The 23805-nt window shown below is 36.7% G+C and overlaps 1 protein-coding gene and 1 long non-coding RNA gene across 3 annotated transcripts; both read left to right on the top strand.

Moving 5' to 3' along the window:
• The first annotated feature begins 659 nt into the window (after positions 1-659).
• On the top strand, positions 660-10056 carry LOC126815364 (heparanase). Its single transcript, XM_056099961.1, has 10 exons — positions 660-868; positions 1551-1690; positions 2819-2992; positions 3403-3565; positions 5432-5482; positions 6309-6509; positions 7615-7726; positions 8887-8999; positions 9318-9464; positions 9897-10056. The coding sequence occupies exons 1-10, from the start codon at positions 699-701 to the stop codon at positions 10054-10056; spliced, it is 1431 nt and encodes a 476-aa protein (XP_055955936.1). The 5' UTR covers positions 660-698.
• A 1408-nt stretch (positions 10057-11464) lies between these two features.
• On the top strand, positions 11465-22147 carry LOC130012282 (uncharacterized). Of its 2 annotated transcripts, XR_008787684.1 has the most exons (10): positions 11465-11665; positions 12417-12556; positions 13449-13622; positions 14310-14472; positions 16028-16078; positions 17779-17972; positions 19117-19228; positions 20384-20496; positions 21066-21212; positions 21989-22147. It is a non-coding gene; the product is annotated as an uncharacterized LOC130012282 (long non-coding RNA). The 2 variants fall into 2 exon arrangements; XR_008787685.1 differs by lacking the exons at positions 21066-21212; positions 21989-22147 and adding an exon at positions 20750-20783.
• The last annotated feature ends 1658 nt before the right edge of the window (positions 22148-23805 follow it).

Genomic DNA, 23805 nt, shown 5'->3' with positions numbered 1-23805 from the left:
ATTAAAATATCAAAATAGACATAGTGTAGTTTAGACTTACCTAGAGGAAAATAATACTTTTAAGAACAACTGACGTTTATTTCGGGTGCTGGTATATACAGTGTGAGTGAGTAAAGAGAGTCGGGACTCACTCCCATGCAACCCTTATCATCAGTGTTAAGTAACTTTTAATCCTCTTAGTTTCTAAACTTGGTCTGAACATAACATTGCAGGAAACCGTAATTAATGTTTCGACTCTAACTATATAAAAGTTGAATAAGAGATCTTGAAAACCATTAAATATTTAAATAATTATAATGTGAATGAACTGTGCAGGAAAAGGGATTTTCGGGGAGATGTGATAAGACATGTATGACTAAAGATCTGAAAGTAATATCTGTATACTATAACAACAGCATGCATGCAAATACTATCAATTTGTATGACACATTTCTAGTATCAGTCGGATGACATTTCTGAAAATTAGAAGTTAAAATAGCCTGTCTATTGAAGTCATCTGTTGACATCTTGGTTATTTATTAAAAAGTGATTTTCAGGCCTTGAAAAGACAACGTGCTTTATCAAATCATAAGTTAACCTAATCATTAATATGACCTTGAAGAAGACTATATCAGTTAAAAATCTTTCAAGAATTCTAACTCAAACAAGTTTATGTACAACAAAAGGTTTATGAGCGTAATATTGTAAGAACAGGTATTATGTCTCGACATTTATTGGTGTTTATTTTGTTGGTTTTCACCTATAATGTTTCATGTATCACCATTGATTTGGAATCAGCCCAAGCAGTGAGAAATGTTAGTTCAAAGTTTGTTGGGGTAACTCTAGATGCTGGTCTTATTGCGAAAAGATGGAAAACTTTTAATTTTACGTAAGTATTCTTTTTAAAATGAATTTTGGCCCACATTGGTTGTTTATATCTACCGCTATACCCACGACCCCTAATTTGATATAGATGTTTAGAGGGAGGCAATTTCCACTAAAGGGAGCCACAGTGCCCAAGTAAGACGCTGGCTGGTTAACCGGGAGGCCCGTGTTCGATCCCTGTATTGGCCGAGAAAGTTAATCAGAAAGTAAAGTCAGTGGTGCAGGGCCTGGCAAGACACAGCGCATAGTCGTCGTTCGGCTGGGACGAAACACCGAGGTCCCGTATACACATTGGCGTGCACGCCACTGTCCGTGCAAAATTCCCCCATTTGCCCATCTTCATTAGCCCAGTCGGAGCAAGTCGTTAAACCCAATTTCATTTCATTTCTGGGACAAATTACAGAAGGGTTGTCCAAAGATTGGCCGAGGCAAATTACAGAAAAAACAGCTAAGGATTGCCCGGAACAAATGACAGAAAAACGACCGAGGGTTCCCCGGGACAGTACAGCGCGTGTTGACGCTTACGGCTAGCCCCCGGGTCTATTCACTTGATCTGATATGAACGTTTGTTGTTTGTCATATCTGTATATTGTGTCTTGTCCGTATATTTGTCTTGTATAGTATATTTATTTGTGTGTGGTGCAGTCCCCCTGCACTTACTAATAATGAACATGCTTTTTCCTTAGATCTCAGAAAGTGCTGACGTTAGCCAAAGGAATGTCTCCATCTTATCTCCGTATTGGTGGCACAGCGGGCGATCGGATGATATTTAACATGACCCACGATCAGAGAAATTCACCGAATCACCGACATTATGCGATGAAAGGTAGGCTGAATATGTGTTGTGTATCTCTATTTCTGTTTTAAAAGCTATAGTCTTCTGCTAACGCTACTCACCTTGTTGGTCTTGGGCCGACGCTATTAGAGAGAGAGAGAGAGAGAGAGGGGGTAACGTCCACTTGACACAGACTAGGTCATTTCGGGACTAACATATAGTTCAAATTTATTTCAATAATTCGCTTGCGCGTAGGGGTCTTTTGCAGTGGGAGGAAACCGCAGGACCCGGAGAAAACCCACAATGTTGGACAGGTGACCCTACTCCTTGTCACGCCAGTCGACTCAATTACAGATCTTATAATACAACGTGCACGTGCTAACCATTCGGCCATCTAACCCGAGAGAGAGAGAGAGAGGGGAGAGCTAGAGAGATAGGGGCCTTTAGTGGTGCGAGGAAAAACGAAGGACCCGGGTAAAACCCACGAGTTTGGAGATTCCACCTTACCCCTTTATGGTTATTGGTTACTAGGTCATTCCGGGACTAACACATGGTTTACAGTTTTATATTAATAATTCGCTTTAGCCTAGGGATCTTTAGCTGTGGTAGGAAAACCGGAGGTCAGGGAGAATAACCACAAGATTGGAGATTCGACCTTACGTCTTTATGATTATTGGTTATATCTGATTCCTAATCCAACAGCAGTCGTTTCGGAGTATTGAGATCATTTGCTTACTTATATGTGACAATCTGATTAAAACACAGATTCTATTTCGTTTCGTTTTTTATAGTTCAAAATTTCCTTTTACTTGTCTTTACTACACAAGGATCTGGAAGAGTTGTTATATAACCCGCATCCTGGATGATGTTAGGGATTAGCTAATAAAACGACCTTTTACGGCGACTTTTTGGCGTGAGGTGCACGGAACTATAGTGTAACCCACTAGAAACGTCAACGCTGATTGGTTAATTAAATGACTGGCGTCATAGGGTTATAAGCCGCTCGTATGAACCATAACGCGACCTTCCACTACAACCGGTCAGATCTTCATGTAGTGTAGGCCATCGAAAGTGTAAAATAATGAAACGAAATATAGATCTGTATTGTAATCAGATTGTATATGTGAGGTCTGTTGCTTCGTTCCAGGCATCGAATATCAGTTTTCATTTTGATTTCAGTTGCTGATTGGGATAACTTGAATCATTTGGTTATGAATGCTGGATTGGATCTGATTTTTAATTTCAACGTATTGCTACGTAAAAATGGTAACTGGGATCCAACCAATGCTAAAGAACTGTTAGAATATACCGTAAAACAGGGTTATAAACCAGCTGGTTACGAATTAGGAAATGGTAATCATTCTTATTTTCTGTTTAGCCAAATATTGGTCCACTAGATCATCGGATGGCCGAGATATTAAATAGATTAGAATATCCCCGCCATTCAAATTCAATAATATAACGTTAATTTAAGGCTAAATCTATTTTCGTCAAGGTCGCTGAGATGTAGGACAAATGGTTGGCGAGATTGTACGTTAGGGTTAAGGTAAGCATTGGGGCTAGGTCTAGGGTTAGGATTAGAGTTGGGATTAGTGCAAGCCCGGTTAACATCTCGTGCCCTTTGGCCAAACTTGAAGTGGGCCTTATCAAATAGATGTATCCGTTAATTTGATCGAGAATTTGTTTGCTATCGTTGTAATGGTACTAGACAATCGAGAACCTCACCTAATAAGGATATTCAATATAAATATTTTAAATTTCAGAACCAAATTATTTTCGCGGTGCCGTATCAGAAAAACAGTTGGCGAAAGATTTTGCTGCATTAAAAAATATCGTATCGTCTAGTGGTGTACCGCCATTTTTAACAATTGGACCGGATGTTGGTGGCATGTTACCTGGTAGCAAGGCACCGACCTTCCTTAAAAAGTAGTTGTTTTATATCACTCGGCAATCCTCGGCAGATTCCGGTACTGTACATCTAGCTTCGGCTGTATGATGGTAAATGATAGGTACCTACACCTATACAATTGCGCTGCGACACCGGTTTACTTATTAAAATTTGTATGATAAAACATTCTTCATAATCGTGGTCATGGTCGACGCCGTTGGTAGTTCGTTATACAGCCGAGGCTCGATGTAGGGCACTGGAGTCTGCTGAAGTTTGCCGAGTGTGTTTTAAATCTGCCTTTAAATTTCATAAAATGTGTCATTTAATTTTATGTTAGTCATTCAGCTAATTTGAAATGAAATGGGATTTATTGACCTACTTTTCTGCATTGTCCGAGCTAATGAAGATGGGCATACGACTAGTTCCTTTTAGAACGATCTCTGATCGGACGATGTCCACTGACCTTTCCTATCCGTCCCTATATAGCTGCAATATGAAAATACCGCTCTTCCCCATCTCTGTTCTAAGGCTATTGTGAATTCCTTACCTTCTATTTGTGACCTTGATTATTCTTTGTTCGCCAACAGGAATCATTTGACACAAATTTATAACAATTCAACACTCATTTGGGATTAAATAACGTACACGAAATAATTAGGAACAGATCAGCCATTACGAGACTCGAACATGCGCAGACCCGATTTGTTTTTAATCCCGATATTGTTTTTATTCTGTAAGGCCTTTGTCCTAATTTTTCTAGCTGTTTAAATTATAGAAGTTATTTGTATTGTTATTATATCTCGAGCTTAATTTCTGTTTCATGCAACTTATTACTGTAAACTCAACAGGGGCTAGTCTCGGTCACCCAGAACCTCCTAGTCTTCAACATACGGAGGGTCTGGGAAAGTTGTCAATATTTGACGTAAAGTCCATTGCCCATGCGTAACCGGGAGTTTTTTTTTTTTAATGTGGTTGATTATCCAGTCTCTTTAGCCAAGTCAAGCAAGAGTTGCGCCCCCTCCCACACTAAATCCCATAATTCTTGCATTAATAATATAAAAAACATGAATCGTGACGACGAATTATGATTAATTTTTAAAGCATAGATATGGCCCATGAAGAGTTAGATATTGAACTCGCATGCAATAACATGGATGTTTTGAAATAACATTCTCAAATTAATTTCTTGGGCGTAAACATCTTGTTTAAAAGGAGTTACCTCCTTTAGACGTTCTTTATGACAATGTAATAGACCGGATTATCTAGCCAATTTTTCTCAAATGTTGACAACCCATCCAGACTAATATTCGTAGAATATTTTTCTTGATGATAGAGACTAAACAGGGGCCCACTTCCACTCGTGGAAAAGTCTACTTTTGATTTCTAATCTATAGTCTGCATCAAAGTTGTACACATACGCTTACGCCCTCTGGTGTAATAATGTTGATAATTCATTAGATTTTTCTGAACATTTTTATTTCAAGATTTTAACTTCAAGACTTTTTGAAACGTAGAAAATATTTTAATAAAAGTTCAAATTCCAGATTTTTTTTAGATACTTTCAGAAACCAATGAATTGATTTCTTTGTCGTGTAAAATTAAGAAATTATTTTTTAATTTTTATATTTAATGATATATAAAAGTTACCGACAAAACGCCGAAAATGAAACATAAAATCAATTTTTTATTTAAAATGTTGATTTTGTGCATAAAATGTTGATTTTGTGCATAAAATGTTGACATAAGAATGTAGAAACAAGAATCATTAGTTTAGAATGTTGCGTTCATGTCTAAAATATTCAAACTGGAATGTAGAAACAAGAATCATGAATATTGTCCCATTTGGTCTTCCATAAAAATTACTGTCGTACTGTATTTAATATTTGTTGCATGTATTATTAAAGTTTTTTAGAGGCTGGTGGAGGTGATGTAGTTGACGTTGTTACAGTGCACCAGTAAGTAAGATCATCTAACATCTTTAATTTAATCACTCTAGAGATAAGATTTAAAACCAAATACCACCGTAATATTGAGGAGAACGCTAGATCGAAGACGGTCTAGCATAAATGACGTCATATTTCATACTATCAGTATTGTACTTGAAAACAACAAGAGAATAAAAATCTTTTAGGGGCATTTAGTTACTTGATAAAGCAAAAAACTGTAACACATACTAATGGAAAACGGCTACTTTTAGGCTACGTTAACTTGATTGAGAAAATACTCGAAACGTCGCCCCCCCCCCCCCCCGCCACCACAAAAAAAAATAATAGCTGTTTTCCTTAAGTATGTATTATAGTTTGTAACAAGAGATAAGTTGGATATTCAAAGCTCTGATTAAAATACAGTAATTGTCTTCCAAGATAATCGTTGTGTTTATTTTGAATAAATCTGCCTATTGCAGGTCTTTTTTCAGCCTGAAATGTTATAAAAATTATTAACTATACATTAATTAACTGATCCAGGCCATAATTAACTCTCGATGGCATCGGATACCCGAGAATTTAACTAGATTAGAACCATTCAGCAATATTTTGATTTAATTTAAAAATGGAGGAGCGAGACATAGCTTCGAACAACCAGTACGGTGGTTACAATGATGGCACACGCTTTGTCAAACCTTCAAAGGTTAATATCTTCCATCGCAATAGAGTAATTGGAATGAAATTTTTAAATTATTAATTTTACATTATCTATTTTCGAACTAATATAGCAAGTATCTTTAAGAGTTCGAAGTTCAAAATATTTAAATTTATCCCTTTTCGTCCTTTTAATTTTCAGGTATTATTCGACTGGTCGGAATGTGACGCTAAAAGATTTTACCGACAGAAAAGTTTTAGATACATTTATACCGGAAGTTGACTTGTTTGTCAAAACTTGTAACGAGAAGGCTCCTAATAAACAATGCTGGTTGGGTGAAACGTCATCGTTTAGTCATGGAGGGGCTCCACATATATCAGATAGATATGTCGCGGGATTCTTGTAAGTTGTTTTCTTTTGTTACTAATCTGATTAAAACATAGATCGTATTTCGTTTCGTTTTTTTATAGTTCAAAATTTCGTTTTACTTGTCTTTAGTACACTAGGATCTGGAAGAGTTGTTATATAACAGGGGTTCTGGATGATGTGAGGGATTAGCCAATGAAGCGATCTGTTACGGCGAGTTTTTGGCGTGAGGTGCACGGAATTGTGGGTAACCCACTAGAAACAACAACGCTGATTGGTTAATCAAATGTTTGACGTCATAGGTTCAAACGCCGCTCGCATAACTTCTGACGCGACCTTCCACTACATCTAGTCAGATCTTCATGTAGTGTAGGCCATCGAACGTATTAGAAAGAACGAAACGAAATATAAATCTGTATTTTAAGCAGATTGTTGTGTTACATGAATATTGGAAATGATTGAAAATCATCAGGATTCTTACTCACATACATCAAGAACACCTACCTAATTATCTGACAAAACAGTCAATGTATAGATTGATAATAAGAATTGTTAACAGACGGACTAACGATCCGATGGACTTGTGATTTTCAAAAAACGGCAATTAATAATATCTTTAAATCGCATTTAAAATATACGCCTTCTCGCATTATCAGTACATGGCATTTTTTCGTTTCATTGTGACTATTCCGATGGTTCTAAGTTTTACAGCTGAAAACAAAATACGCGGTGAATAAAGGAATCCCGATCATCAAGTCGTATTATCCCTACTTTTTTGGCCTTCGCCATTCGCCGTTTTAGGAGAATCACAGCCACCATACGACCACACTAAACTAACAAGTAGTACAATAGAGTAGATGTATTTAAGATGGCGAATGTTGAGGTACCATGTCTCCGACTGACCTAATAAAACAAGTACGGCCTACTATGAACCGGGAACAAGGCAATATGGAATATCATAAATCGACTGTACCAACAATGGCGCAGTCTATGACTTTCGTGAAGCGGGTCACGCCAAGATCAAGAACAACAAAAAGATTATGAAGTGTTTGGAACAAGTTCCTGCTTCAGAAATGTTTTGAAACGTTTACTAATATGTTTCTTCACAGTTATTATTTTATTTTTATTTTTTATACCCCAGGTGGTTAGATAAGCTTGGATTATCAGCTTTACGTGGATTACAGGGTGTTTTACGACAACAGTTTTATGGCGGTAATTATGCCTTACTAGACACAAACCTCAATCCTAATCCCGTGAGTTGATCAATTAAATACTTCGTATTCCATATCAAATATTATTATGAACGATTACAAACTATTCAACAAGATAGATGTCCTGGTATTGGGAAGCCGCAGTGATTCAGTGAGTAAGACGACTAGCTTACCAGGAAATCTGGGTTTGTTCAAGCAGGTCGGGTGATAACCGTTGTCTCTAAAATATTCCAAACGGTGGCTCGGTGAATAAGAATTTGGCTGCATTGCCGAAAAAGTTCTGGCGATATTTTGGCGTCGTTCCTCCTCCTAGCCAGTGGTGCAGGGTGGAGGTCCTGGCAAGGGACATCGTATAGTCGCTCGGATGGTCGAAAAACCGAGGTAACATGAACAGTTGGAATTTGATATAAGAGTAAGAGGAGAGAGAGAGAGAGGGGGGTAAAATAAGATTAACATTTCTAGGTGGAATGCGACACTTGGAACGCTCAGATTTGGCAACCCTGGTTTCACGGAATGTCTTTGAGAACAAACAGGGGTGGGGAGGTGGAGTGGTCCATTCAGTTACCTGAATGATGAGGAGATTGCCAGATGGGGTCCCCATTGTGTCTATAAAGATTGAAACCAATGCAATGTTGAGCAAAAAGCAAGAGCCTGTGTTGTTACAGCCATTTAACATTGAAGTAAATGGGCAAATAATTGCTAGTCTGAGTCCATGTGTACAGAAGCCTTCATGACAACCGTCATGGCAATGCTTACCCTAACCTACAATCTCATCAACAATCACGTGTCCTAACCTTATTTACATCTCAACGACCTTGATAAAACATGAACTGGCCTTAACAAATAGATTTAGCCAAGCAATACGAGGATAGTGATCAACTGTGGTAAATATAAGATTATATAGAGAGTTATATATATATATTGTATATCATCTGTTATAGTACTAATCTATAAATATCATTAACACTACCATACTAAACCTCACTCTACAAATCTCATTATCAACACATCTCAACAGATCTCTTCTCTAAATGACCGCCATTTTAAAAAAAATAGTATACTATTTTGTAATGTTGCTCTAATCCGTGTCATATTTTTCACACAAAATGACTCATTCATATAAAGCGGCCATTGTGAACCTCCCCAACCGGCCTACAGTTAGCATCTCCGATAAAATATACAATAATAATCTGTCCTTGTAGGACTACTGGTTAACATTGATATATAAAAGACTGGTTGGTAGTCCCGTTTTCGATGTAACTCAAACTACAGACCATAATGTTCGAGTCTACGCTCATTGTACAAATGTTAGCAGGTATGTTTATATTTATGTACATGGATGACAACAGTCATTGGTGTTACAGTCATTATCACATATGCCATAGAACTGGTTAATACGTTCCAAATATAATTCTAACACAGAGATTATTGCTACGATAGAGTGTAATGAAGATTTCAAGAAACGGAAGTGACGAAAGTACTGAATTATGACGAAACATTGAGCAGACCTTACCATTTAGCACTAACCACGGTATATTATATTATATATTACAGTAGTATAGGTTATAAACCAGGCAGTATAACGGTATACTTTTATAAACCAGGGAGTGTAATGGTATATTATATATTACAGTAGTATAGGTTATAAACCAGGCAGTATAACGGTATATATAATGAATATTGGAAGTGTAACAGTATCTGTTGATATACCATTTAGTTCAAGTAAAACACAACAAAGATATATTTTATCACCTGGAGATGATAATGGTTTAACCTCACAGTAAGTTCATTAATTTGAATAATTAGAAAATTATATATTGATATCAATAAACCCCCAACTCCAGTGCGAGAAAAAAAAAATCCAGCAAAATTACAAAAAACAAAATGCATCTATAACAGGTTTCACAGGGACCCATTTCCCATTTTAACTTTCAACGATTTAAGTTCCTGTGCCAATTAAAGGTGTCAATAGAAATCCAGAAATATTAGTTAAATTAATACATACTTGTTTAGAAATTCCTATAATTTGTTTAAAAATTGAATTGAATATAAATCACCTTTAATACACTCATATTACATTAATATGCACTTTTAGACCCATTTAGTATTTTTAGGATTCCAAAGAATAGAGTTATACCTTTAAACAAAATTAACCTCTTATTTTTTTTAAAAATGCTTGATATGTTACTAAACTTCTCTTATATAATTTCAGATTTGTAAAACTGAATGGAAATGTTCTGATGTTACCAAATGATAATTCGTTACCTCCCTTGATACCTGTTTTCAGCAACGATACCCTTCAGCTTAAAGCGTATAATATGGGATTCGTTGTTATACCAGATGCCATGAAAGCAGAGTGTATGCAGACATGAAAATCTTTTGCTGTAATAAAATGTAAAAACAGTGCTTGTCTGAACACTATACACAAAACCGCTAAATATCCCTGTACTCCGTCCGGTATATAAAAATGAAGGCAGATTGGACCATTATGGAGATGCCCGATTCACAGTCCAGAACGTTCCGAATTGACAGAATTGCAATTGGGTAACCCGGTATTCAGTCCCGTCACAGTTTTGTTAGTCCCGACTACGGAGGTGTTATGCGTAGAATCGTGACGTAATTAAACACAACAAATATGTTGATTGAGATATTTACTTATCCAGTCGACGCATGCGTTGTAGTCCGAGATACCCCTTTTCACTCGATTGTCACCGATTATTTATGTGATTTGTTATTTTGATAATGAAAAAATATGAAAGATTTTTGGGTATTGGTTGGTTGAAAGAGTGGGGGTGGGGGGTAGATGGCCGAATGGTTAGTACGTGCGCGCTGTATCATATGGTCGGTCATGGAGTCAACTGGCGGGGTTTCGATTCCCCAGTTGTAAGTGGGAAGCAGTAGGGTCGCTTGTCCAACCGCGTGGGTTTTCTCCGGGTCCTCCGGTTTCCACCCACTGCTAAAGACACCTAAGGGCAAACGCATTATTGAAATAAAATTGAACCATATGTTAGTCCCGAAATGACCTAGTTTGTGTCGAGTGGACTTCACCCCCCCCCTCTTTCTCTCCCTCCCTCTCTCTCTCTCTCTCTCTTTTTAATTTTATTTCATACCCGTGTCCAAAGAAAGTTCGATATTTTATCCTTCTTCAATGTCTAACAAAAATGTGAGTACAAACGCACAAACATTAACCGAAATAACCCATACATATCTCAGAACTATTTAGACCCTGGGGAATAACTTCAAAAAACAGCTTGCAGTATCCATTACATGTAGCAAATAATGAACTGTAGATTGTACTTGTTCTTTATAGGCGTATCCTGGTAAACATTGCCTAAGATTAGACTGTCACGGATTATTTCTAATAAAAATAATGTAACTTCAAAGCAAGGTGAGCGTGTTTAACTGCTGTGAATATCAGACAAAAGATTGAAGTATGTAATGATATGTGACGATGGTACCATCTGGAACCATTCATGCTACTAACCTATATTACCCGATGCATGTTAATAGCATGCATGCAAATACTATCAATTTGTATGACACATTTCTAGTATCAGTCGGATGACATTTCTGAAAATTAGAAGTTAAAATAGCCTGTCTATTGAACGAATCTGTTGACATCTTGGTTATTTATTAAAAAGTGATTTACAGGCCTTGAAAAGACAACGTGTTTTATCAAATCATAAGTTAACCTTATCATTAATGACCTTGAAGAAGACTATATCAGTTAAAAATCTTTCAAGAATTCTCACTCAAACAAGTTTATGTACAACAAAAGGTTTATGAGAGTAATATTGTAAGAACAGGTATTATGTCTCGACATTTATTGGTGTTTATTTTGTTGGTTTTCACCTATAATGTTTCATGTATCACCATTGATTTGGAATCAGCCCAAGCAGTGAGAAATGTTAGTTCAAAGTTTGTTGGGGTAACTCTAGATGCTGGTCTTATTGCGAAAAGATGGAAAACTTTTAATTTTACGTAAGTATTTTTTTTAAAATGAATTTTGGCCCACATTGGTTGTTTATATCTACCTCTATACCCACGGCCCCTAATTTGATATAGATGTTAGAGGGGGGCAATTGCCACTAAAGGGAGCCACAGTGGCCAAGTAAGTAAGACGCTAGTTGGTTAACCGGGAGGTCCCGTGTTCGATCCCTGTATTGGCCGAGAAACTTCATCGGGATTTTCCGGAGTGGTTCCCCCTTGTCAGTGGCGCAGGACCAAGGGCCTGGTAAGACACAGCGCACAGTCGTCGTTCGGCTGGGACGAAACACCGAGGTTCCGTATACACATTGGCTTGCACGAAAAATATCCCTTGGCAGTTGAAATTCGATGTAAGATAACCCATACCGCCACTGTCCCTGCAAAATTCCCCCCATTTGCCCATCTTCATTAGCCCAGTCGGAGCAGGTCGTTAAACCCAATTTCATTTCATTTCTACTGAAGACAATTAGGTCTATTGGGGGTTAAAGGATTGAATGTCAATAATACGTTCGTGGATATTGAGCTTACCCACAAGGTTAAGCAGCCAATGCTGTTGAAGATTTGGGATGGAAACCACGGCTTACGGCTAGCCCCCGGGTTTATTCACTTGATCTGATATGAACGTTTGTTGTTTGTGATATCTGTATATTGTGTCATGTCCGTATATTTGTCTTGTGTAGTATATTTATTTGTGTGTGGTGCAGCCCCCTGCACTTACTAATAATGCACATGCTTTTTGCCTTAGATCTCAGAAAGTGCTGACGTTAGCCAAAGGAATTTCTCCATCTTATCTCCGTATTGGTGGCACAGCGGGCGATTACATGATATTTAACAAGACCCACCATCAGAGAACTTCACCGAATCACCCCACTTATCCGATGAAAGGTAGGCTGAATATGTGTATCTCTATTTCTATTTTAAATGCTATAGTCTGCTGCTGACGCTACTCACCTTGTTGGTCTTGGGCCGACGCTATTAGAGAAAGAAAGAAAGAGAGAGAGAGAGAGGGGCCTTTACTTGTGCGAGGAAAACCGGAGGACCCGGGTAAAACCCACGAGTTTGGAGATTCCACCTTACCCCTTTATGATTATTGGTTACTAGGTCATTCCGGGACTAACACATGGTTTACAGTTTTATATTAATAATTCGCTTTAGCCTAGGGGTTTTTAGCTGTTGTAGGAAAACCGGAGGTCAGGGAAAACCCCACAAGATTTGAGATTCGACCTTACGTCTTTATGATTATTGGTCCATCTGATTCCTAATCCAACAGCAGTCATTTCGGAGTATTGGGATCATTTGCTGACTTACATGTGATAATATGATTAAAACACAGATCCTATTCGATTTAGTATTTTATAGTTCAAAATGTCCTTTCGTTTCTTTTTTTATAGTTCAAAATTTCCTTTTACTTATCTTTACTACACAAGGATCTGGAAGAGTTGTTATATAACCCGCATTCTGGATGATATTAGGGATTAGCCAATAAAACGACCTGTTACGGCGAGTTTTTGGCGTGAGGTGGACGGAACTATAGTGTAACCCACTAGAAACGTCAACGCTGATTGGTTAATTAAATGTCTGGCGTCATAGGGTCATAAGCCGCTCGTATGACCATAACGCGACCTACCACTACAACGGGTCAGATCTTCATGTAGTGTAGGCCACCAAAAGTATAAAATAACGAAACGAAATATAGATCTGTATTTTAATGTTAATGTATATGTGAGGTCTGTTGCTTCGTTCCAGGCATCGAATATCAGTTTTCATTTTGTTTCAGTTTCTGATTGGGATAATTTGAATCATTTGGTTATGAATGCTGGATGGGATCTGATTTTTAATTTCAACGTATTGCTACGTAAAAATGGTAACTGGGATCCAACCAATGCTAGAGAACTGTTAGAATATACCGTGAAACAGGGTTATAAACCAGCTGGTTACGAATTAGGAAATGGTAATTATTCTTATTTTCTGTTTAGTAATAATTTTAGTCTTGTCATTGTGTAAAAGCTAAATCTGCCGATTACTGGTCCATTTTTCTGGTTTCAAATCTAATATAAATCACTATTTAGATGTTTATTTACATGTCAAGCCAAAATTTGGTCCACTAGACCATCTGATGGCCGAGATATTCAATAGATTAGAATATTCACGCCATTCAATAATATAACGTTAATTTAAGGCTACTAGACCATCGGATGGCCGAGATATTCAATAGATTAGAATATTCACGCCATTCAATAATATAACGTTAATTTAAGGCTACTAGACCATCGGATGGCCGAGATATTCAATAGATTAGAATATTCACGCCATTCAATAATATAACGTTAATTTAAGGCTACTAGACCATCGGATGGCCGAGATATTCAATAGATTAGAATATTCACGCCATTCAATAATATAACGTTAATTTAAGGCTAAATCTATTTGTTAAGGTCAGCTCAATTTTTGTCAAGGTCGTTGAGATGTAAATAAGGTTAGGGCACATGGTTGGCGAGATTGTACTTGAAGTTGGCCTTATCAAAGAGATATAACCGTTAATTTGATCGAGAATTTGTTTGTTATCGTTGTAATGGTACTAGACAATCGAGAAACTCACCTAATAAGGATATTCAATTATATATATTTTAAATTTCAGAACCAAATTATTTTCGAGGTGCCGTATCAGAAAAACAGTTGGCGAAAGATTTTGCTGCATTTAAGAATATCGTATCGTCTAGTGGTGTACCGCCATTTTTAACAATTGGACCGGATGTTGGTGGCATGTTACCTGGTAGCAAGGCACCGACCTTCCTTAAAAAGTAGGTGTTTTATATCACTCGGCAATCCTCGGCAGATTCCGGTACTGTACATCTAGCCTCGGCTGTATGATGGTAAGTGATAGGTCCCTACACCTATACAATTGCGCTGCGACACCGGTTTACTTATTACAAAAACTTGCCGCTTTTAGAAAGGAGTTCTCAAAATTGCGTCGTTCCAAGAGTGTGTAGAATTTTCAGTACAAAGTTGTCCTTTTTTAAAGAAAATCGGATAAACCTGAAAGAAAAGCAGTTTTAACTTTGAAAGCTTTGTATGATAAAACATTCTTCATAGGCGTGGTCATGGCCGACGCCGTTGGTAGTTCTTTATACAGCCGAGGCTCGATGTAAGGCACTGGAGTCTGGTGAGGTTTGCCGAGTGTGTTTTAAATCTGCCTTTAAATTTCATAAAATGTGTCATTTATATTTTATGTTAGTCATTCAGCTAATTTGAAATGAAATGGGATTTATTAACCTACTTTTCTGCATTGTCCGAGCTAATGAAGATGGGCATACGACTAGTTCCTTTTAGAACGATCTCTGATCGGACGATGTCCACTGACCTTTCCTATCCGTCCCTATATAGCTGCAATATGAAAATACCGCTCTTCCCCACCTCTGTTCTAAGGCTATTGTGAAATCCTTGTCTTCTATTTGTGACATTGATTCTTCTTTGTTCGCCAACAGGAATCATTTGACACAAATTTATAACAATTCAACACCATTTGGGATCAAATAACGTACACGAAATAAATTTGAACAGATCAGCCATTACGAGACTTGAACATGCGCAGACCCGATTTGTTTTTAATCTCGATATTGTTTTTACTCTGTAAGGCCTTTGTCTTAATTTTTCTAGCTGTTTAAATTATAGAAGTTATTTGTATTGTTATTATATCTCGAGTAAGGCCTTTGTCTTAATTTTTCTAGCTGTTTAAATTATAGAAGTTATTTGTATTGTTATTATATCTCGAGCTTAATTTCTGTTTCATGCAACTAATTACTGTAAACACAACAGGGGCCACTCCCACTCGTGGAAAAGTCTACTTTTGATTTCTAATCTATAGTCTGTATCAAAGTTGTACACATACGCTAACGCCCTCTGGTGTAATAATGTTGATAATTCATTATATTTTTCTGGACATTTTCATTTCAAGATTTTAACTTCAAGACTTTTTGAAACGTAGAAAATATTTTCATACGAGTTCAAATACCAGATTTTTTTTAGATACTTTCAGAAAACAATAAATTGATTACTTTGTCGTGTAAAATTAAGAAATTATTTTTTAATTTTAATATTTAATGATATATAAAAGTTACCGATAAAACGCCGAAAATGAAACATAAAGTCAATTTTTTGTTTAAAATGTTGATTTTGTGCATGAAATGTTGACATAAGAATGTAGAAACAAGAATCATTAGTTTAAAATGATGAGTTCATGTCTAAAATATTTACACTGGAATGTAGAAACAAGAATCATGAATATTGTCCCATTTGGTCTTCCATAAAAAATCACTGTAATACTGTATTTAATATTTGTTGCATGTATTATTAAAGTTTTTTAGAGGCTGGTGGAGGTGATGTAGTTGACGTTGTTACAGTGCACCAGTAAGTAAGATCATCTACCATCTTTAATTTAATCACTCGAGAGATAAGATTTAAAACCAAATACCACCGTAATATTGAGGAGAACGCTAGATCGAAGACGGTCTAGCACAAATGACGTCATATTTCGTCCTATCAGTATTGTTAGGGTGACCCACCATAAATAAATATCTCCATATATCTCGACAATTACGCCACAATATTTATATATATGCCAAGCCTCAAATCAGTTTCACACAATTATAGTCACTAAATAAACGATCATGTTGTACTTAATAAGCTATGACCATTAATCATGTACAAATAATAGACTGAAAACTGGTTCCAAGAGTCGTCCATAACATCCAGACACTTTTGAGTAAAAGATAGGTTACATGCCCTTGTTTTGAAATTAGTCTCGCTTAACCAGTCTATCGACCATTCTACGTCTGATTGACAGGTCGGGATAATCAAGACTACTTTTTTACGAAACGTAACAGAAAGCTAGAACAAGAAATTGAATTTAGAAATAAGCACGTTATGTAGCTCAACAATCGTTTTAAGAAGCTTGTAAAAGTAAAATGAAACTACTGCTAGTATCATGTTCCTGCCTAACCCGAGTGATTCAGAGATATTATTTGTACTAAACCAAAAGATGCCGCTCTTAACGGTACAGTTAATGATAAAGCGATTTAAAAAATGAAACGAACGTAATTTCTAAATCTGCTGTAATAACCAAGAAGCTTAATTTAACTGCTATTCAAAATCGTCAACAATAAATTTTTTACGGCTGTAATAGTTGATAGATTTGTAGAGAATTGCACGTGCCATGGCTATTTATAGTATCATACTGTCAGAAAGTTGGTCTCGGCACGGCGAATGTGCACGCTTCAGTGGTAGTCTCGAACTATCAGCGGTGGACTGTATTTCTGTGAGTACATGGGTCACCTTAGTATTGTACTTGAAAACAACAAGAGAATTAAAATCTTTTAGGGGCATTTAGTTACTTGATAAAGCAAAAAACTGTAACACGTACTAATGGAAAACGGCTACTTATTTATTTTAGGCGACGTTAACTTGATTGAGAGAATACTCTTCGAAACGTCACCCCCCCCCCCCCCACAATTTGTAACAAGAAATTAGTTGGATATTCAATCAAGTTAACGTCGCCTAAAATAAAAAAGCTTATTTATTTTAGGCGACGTTAACTTGATTGAGAGAATACTCCTCGAAACGTCGCCCCCCCCCCCACAAAAAGAAAATAATAGCTGTTTTCCATAAGTATGTATTATAGTTTCTAACAAGAAATTAGTTGGATATTCAAAGCTCTGATTAAAATACAGTAATTGTCTTCCAAGATAATCGTTGTGTTTATTTTGACTAAATCTGCCTATTGCAGGTCTTTTTTCAGTCTGAAATGTTATAAAAATTATTAACTATACACTAATTAACTGATCCAGACCATAATTAACTCTCGATGGCATCGGATACCCGAGATTTTAACTAGATTAGAACCATTCAGCCATATTTTGATTGAATTTAAAAATGGAGGAGCGAGACTTAGCTTCGAACAACCAGTACGGTGGTTGCATTGATGGCACACGTTTTGTCAAATCTTCAAAGAGTAATTGGAATGAAATTTTGAAATTATTCATTTTACATTATCTTTTTTCGAACTAATATAGCAAGTATCATTAAGAGTTCGATGTTCAAAATATTTTCAGGTATTATTCGACTGGTCGGAAAGCGACGCTAAAAGATTTTACCGACAGAAAAATTTTAGATACATTTATACCGGAAGTTGACTTGTTTGTCAAAACTTGTAACGAGAAGGCTCCTAATAAACAATGCTGGTTGGGTGAAACGTCATCGTTTGGAGGGCTCAAAATATATCAGATAGATATGTCGCGGGATTCTTGTAAGTTGTTTTCTTTTGTTACTAATCTGATTAAAACATAGATCGTATTTCGTTTCGTTTTTTATAGTTCAAAATTTCGTTTTACTTGTCTTTACTACACTAGGATCTGGAAGAGTTGTTATATAACAGGGGTTCTGGACGATGTGAGGGATTAGCCAATGAAGCGATCTGTTACGGCGAGTTTTTGGCGTGAGGTGCACGGAATTGTGGGTAACCGACTAGAAACAACAAGGCTGATTTGTTAATCAAATGTTTGACGTCATAGGTTCAAAAGCCGCTCGCATGACTTATGACGCGACCTTCCACTACATCTAGTCAGATCTTCATGTAGTGTAGGCCATCGAAAGTATTAGAAAGAACGAAACGAAATATAAATCTGTATTTTAAGCAGATTGTTTTGTTACATGAATATTGGAAATGATTAAAAATCACCAGGATTCTTCCTCACATACATCAAGAACACCTACCTAATTATCTGACAAAACAGTCAATGTATAGATTGATAATAAGAATTGTTAACAGACGGACTAACGATCCAATGGAATTGTGATTTTCCTAAAACGGCAATTAATAATGTCTTTAAATGGCATTTAAAATATACGCCTTCTCGCATTATCAGCACATGGCATTTCTTCGTTTCATTGTGACTATTCCGGTGGTTCTAAGTTTTACAGCTGAAAACAAAATACGCGGTGAATAAAGGAATCCCGACCATCAAGTCGTATTATCCCTACTTTTTTGGCCTTCGCCATTCGCCGTTTTAGGAGAATCACAGCCACCGTACGACCACACTAAACTAACAAGTAGTACAATAGAGTAGATGTATTTAAGATGGCGAATGTTGAGGTACCATGTCTCCGACTGGCCTAATAAAACAAGTACGGCCTACTATGAACCAGGAACAAGGCATTATGGAATATCATAAATCGACGTGCAATTGTCCAACGGACACGTATGTCAAGATGTATGTCGATTATACCAACGATAGCGCAGTTTATGGGCTTCTTGAAGAGGGTCACCCCAAGTTCAAGAACAACAAAAAGATTATGAAGTGTTTGGAACAAGTTCCTGCTTCAGAAATGTTTTGAAACGTTTACTAACATGTTTCACAGTTATTATTTTATTTTTATTTTTTACACCCAAGGTGGTTAGATAAGCTTGGATTATCAGCTTTACGTGGATTACAGGGTGTTTTACGACAAGAGTTTTATGGCGGTAGTTATGCCTTACTAGACACAAACCTCAATCCTAATCCCGTGAGTTGATCAATTAAATACTTCGTATTCCATATCAAATATTATTATGAACGATTATGAACAAGATAGATGTCCTGGTATTGGGAAGCCGCGGTGACTCAGTGAGTAAGACACTGACTAGCTTACCAGCTTACTAGGAAATCTGGGTTTCTTCCAGCACATCGGATGGTAACTGTTGTCTCTAAAATATTCCAAACGGTGGTTCGGTGAATAAGAATTTGGCTGCAATACCGAAAAAGTTCATGGCGATATTTTGGCGTCGTTCCTCCTAGCCAGTGGTGCAGGGTGGAGGTCCTGGCAAGGGACATCGTATAGTCGCTCGGATGGTCGAAAAACCGAGGTTACGTGAACAGTTGGAATTTGATATAAGATTAAGAGGAGAGAGAGAGGGGGGGGGGGGGTAAAATAAGATTAACATTTCTAGGTGGAATGCGGCACTTGGAACGCTCAGATTTGCCAACCCTGGTTTCACGGAATGTCTTTGAGAACAAACAGGGGTGGGAAGGGGGAGTGGTCCATTCAGTTACCTGAATGATGAGGAGATTGCCAGATGCGGTCCCCATTGTGTCTATAAAGATTGAAACCAATGCAATGTTGAGCAAAAAGCAAGAGACTGTGTTGTTACAGCCATTTAAGATTGAAGTAAATGGGCAAATAATTGCTAGTCTGAGTCCATGTGTACATAAGCCCTCATGATAACTGTCGTGGCAATGTTTACACTAACCTACAATCTCTCAAACAATCACGTGTCCTAACTTTATGTACATCTCAGCGACCTTGACAAAACATGAACTGGCCTTAACAAATAGATTTAGCCAAGCAATACGAGGAGCGTGATTCACTGTGGTAAATATAAGATTATATTGGGAGTTATTGTATATAGTACTAATCTATCAATATCATTAACACTACCATACTAAACCTTTATCTACAAATTCCATTATCAACACAGAGAACTATCTACTTTGAGAACAGATCTCTACTCTGAATGACCGCCATTTTAAAAAAATCAGTATATTATTTAGTAATGTGGCTCTAATCCATGTCACATTTTTCACACAAAATGACTCATTTATATAAAGCGGCCATTGTGGACCTCCCCAACCGGCCTATAATTAGCATCTCCCATAAAATATACAATATCTGTCCTTGTAGGACTACTGGTTAACATTGATATATAAAAGACTGGTTGGTAGTCCCGTCTTCGATGTAACTCAAACTAAAGACCCTAATGTTCGAGTCTACGCCCATTGTACAAATGTTAGCAGGTATGTTTATATTTATGTACATAGACGGCCACGGTCAAATTAAAAGACAACATTGGTGTCAGTCATTATCACATATGCAATAGAACTGGTTAATACGTTCCAAATATAATTCTAACACAGAGATTATTGCTACGATAGATGTATAATGAAGATTTCAAGAAACGGAAGTGACGAAAGTACTGAATTATGACGAAACATTGAACAGACCTTATCATTTAGCACTAACCACGGTATATTATATTATATATTACAGTAGTATAGGTTATAAACCAGGCAGTATAACGGTATATTTATATAAACCAGGCAGTATAACGGTATATTTTTATAAACCAGGGAGTGTAATGGTATATTATATATTACAGTAGTATAGGTTATAAACCAGGCAGTATAACGGTATATTTATATAAGCCAGGCAGTATAACGGTATATTTTTATAAACCAGGGAGTGTAATGGTATATTATATATTACAGTAGTATAGGTTATAAACCAGGCAGTATAACGGTATATTTTATATTACAGTAGTATAGGTTATAAACCAGGCAGTATAATGGTATATTATATATTACAGTAGTATAGGTTATAAACCAGGCAGTATAACGGTATATATAATGAATATCGGAAGTGAAACAGTATCTGTTGATATACCATTTAGTTCAAGTAAAACACAGCAAAGATATATTTTATCACCTGGAGATGATAATGGTTTAACCTCACAGTAAGTTCATTAATTTGTATAATTACAAAATTATATATTGAAATCAATATATCCCCAACTCCACTCCGAGAAAACAATCCAATTAGATTAATAAAAAACAAACAAACAAACAAAAGCCAACCCTTACAACAAACTATACCTGCGATGCGTCTATAACGGGTTTCACGCGGACTCATTTTAACTTTCAACAATTTAATTTCCTGTACCAATGAAACCAGTGCCGGACTGGGCCCACCTGTCCTATAAAGAAAAAATATAAAAGAAAAAAAAGAAAGAAAAAAAGAAAAGAGAAAGAAAGGAGGGGGGGGGGGAGAAAAGAAAGAAGGAAGGAGAGGACAGGACACATGACAAGAGAAAAAAAAATTGCCTTCTGCTTGGGTCTGAAATGCTTGGAAAATGGGTTTGCGGTTGTCAATTTTGCTGGGGGGAAGACCGCCCCCCGACCACCCTCGGACGTTCGCGTGCCTTCGGCATGTACTTGTTTGGGCCTTGGTCAATGACCTGACAGGTAGGCCTTCGGCCCACCAGTCCGGCACTGAATGAAACGTGTCAATAGAAATCCAGAAATATTAGTTAAATTAATACATACTTGTTTAGAAATTCCTATAATTTGTTTAAAAATTGATTTAAACACTCATATTACATTAATATGACTTTTAGACCCATTTAGTATTTTTAGGATTCCAAAGAATAGAGCTATACCTTTAAACAAAACTGAGCTCTTATTATTTTTAAAATGCAAGATATGTTACTAAACTTCTCTTATATAATTTTAGATTTGTAAAACTGAATGGGAATGTTCTGATGTTACCAAATGATTATTCGTTACCTCCCTTGATACCTGTTTTCAGCAACGATACCCTTCAGCTAGAAGCGTATAATATGGGATTCGTTGTTATACCAGATGCCATGAAAGCAGAATGTATGCAGACATGAAAATCTTTTGCTGTAATAAAATGTTAATACAGTGCTTGCCTAAACTCTAAACATATAACCGCCAAATATAATTGTAATCCTTCCGGTATATAAAAATAAAGGCAGATCGGAGCACTATGGAGATGCTCAATTCACAGACCAGAGCGTCCAGAATTGACAGAATTACAATTGAGTGACCTGGAATTCAGCCCTGTCACAGTTCTGTTAGTCCCGACTATGGAGGTGGTGTGAATAGAATCGTGACGTAATTAAACACAACAAATATGTCCCGGCTGCATGGTTGTTTGAGATTTTTAAATATCCAGTCGACGAATGCGTTGTATTCCGAAATACCCCTTTTCACTCGATTGTCACTATTTTTGGGATTGAGAGAAATCAATTCCGGAACGTTCAATCGAGTACTATTCCGAGTGTTGTATATGTCGCATATTATATTGTATAATGCATGTAGCCCACGATGTTGTGCAGTTTTTGCTAAGCTCTGCGTGTCAAAACTTCAAGTAAAAGCACTCTGAAAGTTACTATCGAATTTTGCCTTTTATTAGGTTAATTACGACAAGCTGTGAAGTTCTTATATGATATGAAATGAAATGAAATGGGGTTTAACGTCCTGCTGTTCTGTTCCGACTTGACTAATGAAGACGGGCATACGTCATACAGTGTGCTAAGAGGGAAATTTTGCCCGGGCAGCGGCACTGTGACCTACACTCATATTGAATTCCAACTGCCAAGGGTTGTTTTACGTACACGGGACCTCGGTTTTTCATAAAGTTCTTATAAGGTTAAGTGACAAAGAGACATAAATATTGAAATTCAATAGGAATTTTTTACCCATATCAATTCCCAAAAGTTGTATTGATTTTTACAGCCTCTGTTTTGCTAAAAAGAAATGTCAACGGCATAGTGGCTGGTTATCATCTAAATACAGCATATGTTTTACATTTATCAATCCATATTTTAATAAATAATTCATACTTCTTATAACTAACTATAAGCCAGGGATAGACGAACATGGCTATTATCCATATTCCATCAACAGTATTACTTATGTCGACACAAGTTGGATTTGTTATCACAGCAACATTTTTAGGGGATGGGCTTACAAGTTTCACTATAGTTCCTTACAATTACCTGCAATGCATTCAATTTGCAGCTTGTCTTCTTGTATGCTAGCCAAGGTTTCTAGAAATAAATGCCTTTCATCTCAAACTTTCCAAGAAATAGGGAAATATTGGTATTTTGAAAAATATTCCAATAATTTGAATATTTTTGATGTGACTTCTTTGAAACTCTTTAAGTCTTTTCGCAGAACTCACATTTTGGCAAAATTAAGAAAGAATCTTCAATTCTAGAACAAAAGTCCCACGAACCTTAGCTGCAATCCGGTATACAAAACCGTACATAACTTTAAAGGGTCACCATTTCTGCAGTAATTATTTTTTTGTGATTCTGTATTATAATAATGTCGCAAAAATAAATGTGAAGCTATAAAGAAAAGTATTTTGATGATGTATGAACTTATAAAACCATATATTGATGCTACCGAACGATATGGAGTTACCTTTCTTGAAACCACTGTATCACGAAGGAGCTACACCATTGGAAGCTTTACAGTTTGTATTTATAGTTCTACCAAACGCCAGGAATCGGGAATGTT

The sequence above is a fragment of the Patella vulgata genome, chromosome 3 (assembly GCF_932274485.2).
Source record: "Patella vulgata chromosome 3, xgPatVulg1.2, whole genome shotgun sequence".
NCBI lineage: Eukaryota > Metazoa > Mollusca > Gastropoda > Patellidae > Patella > Patella vulgata.
The sequence above is the reverse complement of the archived record's forward strand: the minus strand, read 5'-3'. Positions and strand labels throughout refer to the sequence as shown.